This window comes from Bos mutus, chromosome 14, assembly GCF_027580195.1.
Source record: "Bos mutus isolate GX-2022 chromosome 14, NWIPB_WYAK_1.1, whole genome shotgun sequence".
Classification (NCBI taxonomy): Eukaryota; Metazoa; Chordata; class Mammalia; order Artiodactyla; family Bovidae; genus Bos; species Bos mutus.
In genome coordinates, this window is record NC_091630.1 from 69,440,896 (window position 1) to 69,451,344 (window position 10,449).

The window sequence follows — 10,449 nt, forward strand, 5'->3', positions numbered from 1 at the left end:
AGGAGGGGCGGGGGCGGGGCTGAGGGGCGGGGGGCGGGGCCTGGAAAGGGCCGAGGACGGGCCTTGAGGGGAGGGGCCGAGCAGGAGGTTCGCGGATAGGGAGGTTGGATGCTTGCGGGTAGCAGCCTCTGAGGGTTGGCGCCGCGCGCGGTCCTCCGCCGAGGACTGGTAGGGATGCTGGAAGAGGGTGCGGGGCTGCGCCGAGGGGGCGGCCGCCGGAGCATGCGCGCGGGCTCTGCCGCGGGCGGGCGCGGTGTCGGCGCGGGGACGCGGGGCGGCGTGAAGCCGGGCCCTCTGCCGCCCCGCGCTCCCATGTACGCCTTCTACTCGCTGCTCATCTACATCTTCTACAGTCTCTTCCGCAGGGATGGCGGGGCCGCGGCGGCCGCCGACGCTGAAAACCCCGCCCAGGTGAGCGGGGGAGCGCTCAGCTCGGCCGGCTACCTTCTTCCCGAGAACGGTTCGCAGGTCCCAGGGCGTTGACGCGGGGGAGGGCCCGTACCGAAGACCCCGTCTCTGGTGTTGGAGGCTGAGAGACTGGAGCCAGCCACCGGGCTAAGTCCCCGGAGGCAGGGACCCCACGGGCTGCCTGGCCTCTCCTCAGGGCCTCTCCCCCGCTGCCTCCCTAGAGCGCCCGCTGTAAGCCCGGGAGTCGCCGCCGCGCCTACCAGCCATCCGCTGAGCTGTGGACCGAGCTGACCGGCCTGGTCGGTACGTACTGTTGGTGCATCGGGAACGCTGCTGAGAGATACAGGGAGGGACCTGGCAGGCGCCGGCTGGTGGCCTGGCGTCCGACACAAGACCCAGCGCGCCTCCCCATCCTGCTTCCTGGCCTCGCAGGCTCTTCGGAGGCCGAGGATGGGTCGGGAGGGGGAGCCGAGCGCTGTCCGGCAGAGGTCTCTCTGGAAGAGGCTCTCGTGCGTCTTGCCGAGTTCCTCTCAGTCCAGCTGGGGGCGGAAGAGAGCTTTGGGACTCCTGACCTGAGCAAGGTGAGCAGTTGAAACTCTTCCAGCTACCTGTTCTGCTTCCCCAGGTCCTCTGATCACCATCCATCCCTGTTTTCCCTACACCCGGCCCCCATTCTTCTCCACTTTGATACCTGTTTCTTTCCCAGCCCGGTGATGTTCCCCCACTGTTGACAGTGACTGGTCAACTCTTGGCTCTCCTGGCATGGATTCGAAGTCCCAGGGGCAGGCAGGCCCTGTCCCAGGGGACGCAGCCTGTCTCAGGGGTGCAGCACCCTCCTCCTGCTGGTGCGTAAGGAGTAGTGAGCTGAAGAGGGAGTCTGTCCAGGGGTTGACGCCCCCCAGAACCCGAGCGGCCAGATGTGAGGTGCCCTCTTTCAGGCCACAGAGCTCTTCTGTTCTAATTGGATCCACCCCACCCCAGGATCCCCATTGCAAGAAGAAAGCCCTTCCCTTTCACCAAGGGGCGAGGCCCAGGGACAGCAGCCTCCTCAGCTGGAGGAGGACCAGAGGGCTTGGCAGCGGCTGGAACAGCTCATCCTTGGACAGGTGAGGAGTCCAGAGCAGCTGGGACCTGGGCATCTGGGAAGGGCTGGGAGTCTGGGAGGGGACTGGAAGGAGGTGTTCCACCCTGTGTCCCTCCCTCCTTTCCAGCTGGAAGAGCTGAAGCAGCAGCTGGAACATCAGGAGGAGGAGCTGGGTCAGCTGCGCCTGGGAGTGGTGAGGCTGCTGGATGGGGGCTGGACGAAGGACCCAAGAGGGTACCAGCCTCCAGGTGAGTCCTGAGGGCTTCCTTCTCTCCCAGGGAGCAACAGACTCAGAGAAAAGGGTTCAGCATCTGACTCTGGAGAACAAAGCGCTGAAACAGAGCTTGAGCCTTACTCGGGACCTCCTGCTGCACTGGGGCCCTGCCCCCCACACCAGGGCCCCCCAGGTATCCTGCTTCTCAGCTGCGACCATCCCTGTAGCCTGGGGCTCCCACACAACTCGTCTCCAGCAGCACTGCCCGTGATTTCTCAGGACTCACGCTCTGACCCTTCAGACCTGGGCCCAGACTGTGGGCAGCAAGTGCACGGCAGCCCTGTTCAGGAATAGGACGCTGGGACCTTCCTGGTGCTCCTGGGGCTGAGCCTTTGCACTCCTCATGCAGGAGGCCCGGTTCCATCCCTGGGCAGAGAATTAGATCCCACGTGCCTCAACTAAGAGTTTGAATGCTGCAACTGAAGATCCCACACAGCCTAATAAATGCTTTTTAAAAAGGGGTGGGGGGTGGGGTGGTGGGACTTGAGAATCCCCTCAGTTCACTCCAAGGCTCCTCCCAGTGGCTGACCCCAGGGGAGCAGAAGGACTTGGGGAAAGGACCCATGCATGGAATTGGGAGGCACGGATGTGTGACCAATTTTACAACCCTCTCAACTTTCTCATCTGTAAAATGGGGCAGCTGGAATGCACCCCCTTGCACCTCCCACTCCCCTTGCAGGAGGAGGCAGAAGCCCTGCTGGAGCTCTGGAGGCGGCTTCAAGAAGCCCAAGACACCACAGAAGCCCTCCGAGTCCAGGTGGGCACTGGGCCCAGGGGCTGGGAAGTCTGGGGCTCTGGGAAGGGGGTGTCTGAGGCAGAGCCTGGTAAGTGCCTGTTTCCTCAGTGACAGGGGTGGGGTTGGGTGGGGGCAGCTAGGGGTGCAGGAGGTGCAGCTGCAGGGCCTTCAGGGGGCCCTCCGGCAGCTCCAGCAGGAGACTGAGCAGAACTGCAGGAGGGAGCTGCAGCAGATGCGAGGGCAGCTGGCAGGTAAGCTCCGGGGCTGTGGAGCTCATGGCGAGGTGTGGCGTCTGGCCTCCCCTCACCATAGCCTCCCCCGCAGGACTTCATGCTCGCATGGCCAGCTTGCGTCAGGGCTGTGGGGACCTCCGGGGACTCGTCAGCACCTTTACCCAGAGCTGCCAGGGTTCTCTGAGTGAAGCCCAGGGACAGGTCAGGACCGCTTGCTCCCTCCCTCGCACTTGCTCTCTGGCAGCCTTTTCACTGGCCTTCCCTTGGGGAGCCCCTGTCCCCGCCTCCTTTCCACTCCCAGGGTGTTGTCTGCTCTGATGGAGACCAGGGGCTCTGGAGCCAGAGTGACTGTGTCCTGTGCAGACTGGGGTGACAGTGGATGTCTCACACGGTTGCCAGGAGCCACCATTCTCCTCAGGTCCCTGAGCTCCATCCCAGGTCACTGAGAGATCACTCCCGCCCCCTGGGGCCTGAAGCCACAGAAAGCGGTAGATCACCGCAGCTGGGCTGCGTAGTAGATCCTGCCCTCAGCACAGCATCCCCCAGCTGTTTCCACTGCCTCCCCTCCCTGTGCTGGCCCCTCCCTCACGTCTCTGTCCCCCCAGGTTTCCTGGGCTCTAGGGGCACTGTCAGCTGACGGGGCTGGGACTCAACTCGCAGAGGCGCGGCAGGGGCCTCTGCCTGGATGCTCAGGGCGGCTGCTGGAGCTCAAGGGTACAGCAGGTTTGGGGAGCAAAGGGCTGGAGTGGCAGAGGTTGGGGACGTGGAGGCTCTTCACACTTCAGGACCTAGGAGGCAGCTCTGGACCTGATCTCCACCCCAGGAAACATCCGTGTGCTGTGTCGGCTGAGGCCAGGGACACCCTCCAGCCTGGTGAGCTTAGAGCCCGGCCCGGGTGGCACTGTTACCACCTGCTATCGAGGGCACCAGCGTCGCTTCCGCCTAGACTGGGTCTTCCCTCCGCACGCCAGCCAAGAGGAGGTGATGCTCCACCCTTGGATCTGTGTTGACTGTCTCTCAGATCCCCTGGAGTCCTGAGGAGGCGCCTGTCTGTCCGCCCTCCTAGGAGAGAGGGTGGCTGGACTCCAGCAAGGAAGGGAGGGAGCCGGGGGGCCTAGGAGCAGGGCTGGCATCCTAGCTGGGCACTTGCTTTCCTCCCAGGGTTTTTCCTTTGCATCTGGCCACCAAGCTCTTGGGGCTTCCCTGGTGGCTCAGACGGTAAAGAGTCTGCCTGCAATGAGGGAGACCCGGGTTCGATTCCTGGGTTGGGAAGATCCCCTAGAGAAAGAAATGGCAATTCACTTTAGCACTCTTGCCTGGAAAATCCCACGGACAGGGGAGCCTGATAGGCTACAGTCCACGGGGTCACAAAGAGTTGGACACGACTGAGTGACTTCACTTTCACCAAGCTCTTGCAGGCCGGGGAAGACAAATTATGGCTTAAAGGAAGATTAACATTTTCAAAAGTAACTTTGTGCCAGGAGAGCATGCTTGAGGTGACAGTCCCGCAGGGCTGCAGGGCCCGGCTGGGGCCCTGCTGTGCCCGGGGACCTCTGTCCCCCAGGCTTCTCTGGCTGTCCACTCCCCTGGCCCAGCGTTCACACTGACCCGCTCTGAGAGGGGTACCCCTCCTTGCTTTGTGGTTGGGGGAGTGGGGAGCACAGGTGAGCTTCCAGCACCTGAGCTCTCCCAATGCCCTGCTCAGATCCTGCCCTCCTCCCCTTTGCTGCCAGACCCAGGGAGCTGGAAAGCAGAGGCTTAAGTCCCAGCGCCCGCCACCTTGCTTCCCACACACCCTCTCCAGTGCGCACACACTGTGCAGCTGGAGCTTCCCTAGCTCAGGAACAAGGCTGAGAGCTGGGAGGGTGAGGTGAGAGGCAGAGCTGTCAGAGATCAGACTGTGGTGGCCTCACAGGGACAGACTGGTGAGAGTGCCTGGCAGGTGGCCAGGGCTCCCTCTTTCACTTTCGGGGTCCCCACAGCTGTTTGCCACCTACCTCCATTTACCCCCACACCACCCCTACCCTGTCTTCAGCCTCCATGCCTGCTGCAGCCCTGGATAGGGGCCCCTTTGTGCATTGTCTTCCAGGTGGACAGGGCCCTCTGGTTCTAGAGGAAAGAGTTAAAGGCATCTGGCACTGAGCCCCCATCTCTGCAGGAGCACCTCCAGTGCTCCTTTCTAGCCACGGAGTCTGAGCCACCTCACTGGCTATTCTGGGTTCTGCTTTAGTGTCTGGCAATCAACATTTCAGACAGCACTGGCTCCCTACTCAGTTAGGCTTTCATGCCTCTGGGCATGGAAGCTGACCTTGTCATTGCTCAGGAGGCTGCTGCTGGTGTCCAGCTGTGAGCAGGATGCCAAGTCCCAGCTCCATGTCCCCTTCACCTGCTTCTGTGCACCTGCCCAGGGACGGCTTCAGGATCCTGGCTGCTGCCACCCCCCAGCCATGGGCCCTCTGGGTTCATCCTTCATGTGGCACGTGCTGCACTAGCCCTCTTTCCTCGTTATCACTTAATCCTCACAACAGGTGCCACTACAGTCCCCACCTTGCAGAGGAAAGATGAGTGATTTGCCTCCAATCCCACCTGGGGTTTGAACCTGGCCATCGAGCCCAGGGTCTGGACCCTTGACTGCTACACCCCCAAGTCTCCCAAGCAGTCAGTCATCAGGACTCTATTACTCTGTTCCCGCTATTTGTCATGTTCCTTCCCTCTTTGGCTGGCAAATTCTTGCAAATGCCACCTTGTCCAGGGAGCCTCCTCTGTCTGTTGGGAGATCCTCGCTTCCCCTACGTTCCCCTAAAGCCAGTCTCCTCCCAGGGGAATCAAGTTATGGTCAAGTTCTCTTACCTCAGGCTTAGGGCCCTTCCAAACCCCTTGCACCCCTAGGTCTTCAGGGAGCTGGAGTCTGCTGTGCTGTCCTGCCTCGGGGGCTACAGTGTCTGCATTTTCACCTACGGTCAGACAGGGACGGGGAAGACCTACAGCATGGAGGTGGGAAAGGATGCAGTTGGGGAGCTCCGGAGCCAGGGGCTGGGATGTGAGCTTGCTGAGGCACCCCATGCCATCCCCAGGGGCCGCCTGAGGACCCCGGCATCGCTCCTAGGGCACTGCAGTCACTGTTCCAGGAGATGGGCACAGGCGGGCAGCACCGTGTAACCCTCAGCATGGTGGAGATCTACAACGAGGCTGTCAGGTCAGGGGCACCTGGTGCCTCCTGCCTTGCCCCCAGCCCCAACCTCTTCTGTCTCCACCCCCCAGAACCCCCAACGGAGCCCTGCCCTTTTCCACCAGGGACCTCCTTGCCCCAGGGCCTCCCCAGCGCCTGGCAGTGAGGCAGGGCCCAGCAGGCCAGGGGGGAATCCAGGTGGCTGGCCTCACCCACTGGGACGTGCCCAACCTGGAGTCTCTGCACCAGGTGAGGCTGCCCAGTGGGGCCCTGCAGTCCTCCAAGCCCCCGCCCTGTACCCGCACCGGGGGCGCGGGACCCGCTACAGGCCAGCCCTTGTCCGCCCGTCCTGCAGATGCTGAGCCTGGGGAGGAGCAACCGGGCCACCGCTGCCACCGCCATGAACCAGCGGAGCTCTCGCTCGCACGCCCTGGTCACGCTGACACTGCGCACAGCGTCCCCATCGCGCGGTCCCGGCACCGCAGGTACCTCGGCGCCTGAGCCCTGCGGGGGCCTCGCTGCACCCACGCCGGGCCTCCGTCCACGCCGGGCTCGCTCGCTCCTGCAGGCACGCTACACCTCGTCGACCTGGCGGGGTCCGAGCGCGCCTGGAAGGCGGGGACGGCCGGAACGTCGCAGGAAGACCGGGACGGCGCCCAGCGTCTACGGGAGGCTCGGACCATCAACCGCTCGCTGCTGGCACTGGGAGGCGTGATGGCCGCGCTGCGGGCCCGCCGGCCCCACGTGCCCTTCCGCGACTCGCAGCTCACGCGCCTGCTGCAGCCGGCGCTGGGTCCAGGCGCCACGGTGGTGCTGCTCCTGCAGGTGGGCGGGACGGCCGGCAGGGAGGGTGGTCATTTGCATGCCAGGCACCGCCCACCAGGGCACGCCCACCAGCGCAGCTACCCGCAGATCTCCACGCGGCCCGAGGATCTCGGCGAGACAGTGTGCTCGCTCAAGTTCGCCGAGCGTGTGGGCCGAGTGGAGCTGGGGCCGGCCAGGCCCCGCAGGGCCCCCCGCTCCGGGACGCCCTCCTCCCTGAGCACCGACACACCACTCTCCGGGACCCCCTGCACCCCAACGCCGTCGCCCGGCAGCCCTCCAAGCCCCGGCCTAGACAGCGGCTCCAGCTCGGCCCTGGCACCACCGGAGGACCTGCCTTCCTAGTCCTGCCCAAGGAGCCTGGGTCACATCTCTGCGGGCAGAGGCAGCAAAATCCCTATTCCCTCATGACTTCCTTGACCTCTGGGGGCCGCTGCCCCCCAGACTGCCAGAACCCACCCTCCTCTCCCACCCTGAAGGAGTGCTCCGCCTGGGGTAATTATCACACTACCCCCGCCCCCCTTATCACCATCTGCTGTTATCGTAGCGCACAGCAGGGGATCCCAGGGCCGCAGAGGCAGACCGCGGCCAAGTGGTCACCAGAGTCACTATCCCATCAGACTTGCGTTGAAATGTTTTCTATTCCTTTACTGTTACCGCCCCACCTCCATCACCAAAGCCAAGTAGGGTCTCCATTCTCAATCCCCTTCCCCCTCAAGGTGCTTCCTCTTTCCCAGGCAACAGCTGAGGGAGGACAGGGCTTTAGGCTGGAGCCCCATTAGGTTTTCCCTCCCCCAGCCGGAGCCAGGGAGGGGAGGTGACAGCTGGTGATGGATGGACAGATGGACGGAGAGCTGGAGAAGGTGGGACCAGGAAGGGGAAAGGAAGGGCTACTCCAGGCAGAGCCCTGCTCCATCCAGCCTTGCCTCTAGGGGTAGGAGAGGTACAACTAACCATCGGGCCGGGTGATGCCCTGCTGGGCCATAGCTCTTCTGGGGCAGCCAATAAACATGTGGACTCTCAGCGTGGCTGGTGCCTCTGTCTCAGGCTGCCAGAGTCACACAGACGTTGGTTTCTCCTCAACAAGCCTAAGGGTGGCAGAGGAAAGCAGTCCCTGCCCTGGGAGCATCACAGGCCATACCAGGAGAGTAGCCAGCCTGGGGTGGGGGTAGCCAGGTCTCGGGGGTGGCTAACCCACACGTCATAGATGCTTTTGTTGGGTGGCACCCCCTGGAAGAGAGTATCTAGATCCCAGAGCAGCCTTGTGGGGCCATGGGTTTCAGGGGCCATCCCCCAATAGCCTGTGCTGGTGGAGGGAGGGCACCGGGGGCAGGAGGTGGGTGGCAGTGGGGCCAAAGGCATCACCACATTGGGAGTGTAAATGGGCAAGTAGGAGGTGGGCAGCTGCCCCCACAGCGAGGCCCTGTGACCTCCACCAGAGAGAACCCCGGGGTCTGGGGTGCCCTGCAGTAAGTGGAGAGGCCAGGCCCTGGGCTCAGGGGACAGGACGGAGGGCTTGCTGTTTTCCCCCTGGGAAGTCTTCCCCTCTGCCCTGATGGGCCTTGGGAGGGGGCAGACGGGCCACAAAGGCTTCTCAGAGGGCGGGGGTGCAGCAGGCACCTCTCCCTCCCCTGAACGCTGTGAGCCTGACCGTCTGGGGCTGCTCCGCGGCGTCTCCTCCCCGGAGTCCCCTAGCAGAGACTTGATGCTGAAGCCCTCGCAGGGCGGCGACTGGGGACTGGGCGGCTGGTAGGGCCGGCCGTGCAGCACGTAGGGGCCGAGGTCCTTGGCGAAGGCTCCCCTCGCGCCCCTGCTCTGCCAGCGCCGGCACAGGGCCGTGTTCTGCAGCCGCAGCGCTTCGGCCGGGATCAGGCTCACGTCGACCGCCCAGAAGTTGCCCTTGGCCTGGGGCTTCGCGGGATCCTTGGGCACCTGGTGGGGGAGGGGAGCAGGCTTGGGTGGGGCCGCACGACCCCGGATATCAGGATTTCCGCCGGCGTCCGGCTCCCAGGCTCCGACCCTCGCCCTGCCCTACCTTGCGGAAGCACCGGTTGGAGGAGAGGTTGTGGCGGATGGAGTCTTTCCAGCCTTCGTAATCGTCCCTGAAGAAGGGGAACGCGGCCTGGACCTGACGGATGATCTGAAACCATCGGGTGGGCGGTGGGCGCCGTGAGCCAGGGCGCGCGGGCGGGGGCAACGCTGTCCCTCCCCTCGCCACTGCGTGGCCTGCCTCGCCAGGAAGGGGTCTACCCGAGCACTTTAGCTCTCTCCCTGGGTGCCCAGGCCGGGACTGGCCCCCCTGGTATGGCTGGGGACGGCCAGGTCGGGGTGGAGGCCGGAGCCTGGGCCTCAGGCCATTGGAGGACGCGTAGGGACACAGGTCCGATCACCGAGTGCGAGGGAGAGCGGGCGGGGGTCCTCTCACCTGGGCCAGCTTCAGCCTGCGGGAGGGTGCAGCCTGGATCACAAGGGCGATCATGGCCAAGTAGGTGTAGGGGGGCTTGTCATGCCGCAGGTATCTCTTCTTCCTCCTCTTGGGGGGCTGGGAGGGCGAATCCCCCTCAGGGAGCCCCAGGCCGGGGTTGCTGCAGGGCCCCATGCAGGGGAAGCAGGAAACGTGGGCAGGGGCCCAGCCGGGCAGTGGGCGCTGGGCACGGGGTAGTGTGGTAGTGTGGGGAGGTAGAGCTGGGACCTGAGGCCAGGAGGGGGCTGGCGGGCCAAGCCCTTTATCATTCGGATGGAAGGGGGAGGGGAGGGGAGGCAGAAATACGCGATGGGGGAGGGGAGCGTGCTGAGGGCAGCCACAATTAGCAGGTTTCGGTTAATCTGGAAGGGAGGGAAAGGGCAGGGAAGATTCCAGTGGGGGCTGTGGCCGGCCACCCAGGCCCCATTCCTCACCCCTGGGCTGCCTTGGGCACCCTAGAGCTGGAAAGAAAAGTCTGTGGAAGGGGCTTATGACACACACTTTATCCCACCCAGATCTCAGGCTCACATTTAACAGAGGAGTGATTGGTCCAAGATGAGCTGCCAAGAAGGGGTGGGTCCTGCCCAGAGTTCAAGGCCAAGCAGCTAGCAGGACTTGGATGGTGGTCTGGGAGGGCTTCCTGGAGGAAACCTCATAAATAAGAGACAGATACAGTTGACTCAAGGGATTTTCCCACAGGCTGCTGCAGGGCCCCAGGGGGCTCCCCAGGTCCTGGAGGCCACTTTCCCTCCCTTCTTGGTGCTGGTCAACAGTAGGTCCTCACTGTGCACTCACTCTGCACCTTAGTGGCCCTGGGACAGCTGGACCTCCATGGCCTGAGAGAACTTCCTGGAAGCACGTTTGTCTTTCTACCCCTCTTCTGGGCCTGTGGGTCCAGATCCTTTGGAAGTTTTCCATTGGAGGAGGTCAATTGGTCCTCTGGGGCACTCAGGCAGTGCCCCTGGGTGGGTGTGCGTGGAGAAGCAGGCCTTCTAGCCGTATGGGTTTACTGGCTACATCTTGGGGCCATGCCTTGAGAATACATCCCTGTGGATCATGGTCCCTACCCAGGGGAGCCTGGGAGGACCACTTGGCATCACCCTGGGCAGGAGTGAGGACAGCTGTGTTATGTGTGGGTACACAGGACTTCCCAGTGCCCTGTAGCTTACTCTAGAAGGAGGGAGATGCTCCCCAGGCTGGCGGGGTCTGGCCTGAGTGGAGAAGGGGCACTCTGGGACGAGTGGAGGGTGAGCCCCATG

At 63.6% G+C, this 10,449-nt stretch overlaps 2 protein-coding genes across 12 annotated transcripts; one reads left to right on the plus strand and one right to left on the minus strand.

Annotated features, from left to right (window-relative positions):
• The first annotated feature begins 189 nt into the window (after positions 1-189).
• Positions 190-7,756, plus strand: KIFC2 (kinesin family member C2). Of its 11 annotated transcripts, XM_070382607.1 has the most exons (18): positions 196-411; positions 630-711; positions 841-989; positions 1,115-1,253; positions 1,390-1,514; positions 1,620-1,685; positions 1,771-1,899; positions 2,446-2,523; positions 2,639-2,753; positions 2,827-2,936; positions 3,341-3,449; positions 3,559-3,716; positions 5,625-5,729; positions 5,810-5,931; positions 6,030-6,153; positions 6,260-6,389; positions 6,473-6,729; positions 6,817-7,214. In XM_070382607.1, the coding sequence occupies exons 1-18, from the start codon at positions 223-225 to the stop codon at positions 7,069-7,071; spliced, it is 2,442 nt and encodes an 813-aa protein (XP_070238708.1). In that variant the 5' UTR covers positions 196-222; the 3' UTR covers positions 7,072-7,214. The 11 variants fall into 11 exon arrangements, with proteins under 11 accessions (XP_070238704.1, XP_070238698.1, XP_070238700.1 ...); XM_070382606.1 differs by having other exon boundaries at positions 193-411; positions 630-989; positions 3,341-3,458; XM_070382604.1 differs by having other exon boundaries at positions 192-411; positions 630-989; positions 3,341-3,458; positions 6,473-7,214.
• Positions 7,757-7,838: 82 nt separating this feature from the next.
• FOXH1 (forkhead box H1) lies at positions 7,839-9,544 on the minus strand. Its single transcript, XM_005897864.3, has 3 exons — positions 9,152-9,544; positions 8,762-8,866; positions 7,839-8,658 (listed from the first exon to the last, which is right to left on the minus strand). The coding sequence occupies exons 1-3, from the start codon at positions 9,323-9,325 to the stop codon at positions 7,855-7,857; spliced, it is 1,083 nt and encodes a 360-aa protein (XP_005897926.1). The 5' UTR covers positions 9,326-9,544; the 3' UTR covers positions 7,839-7,854.
• Positions 9,545-10,449: the final 905 nt, after the last annotated feature.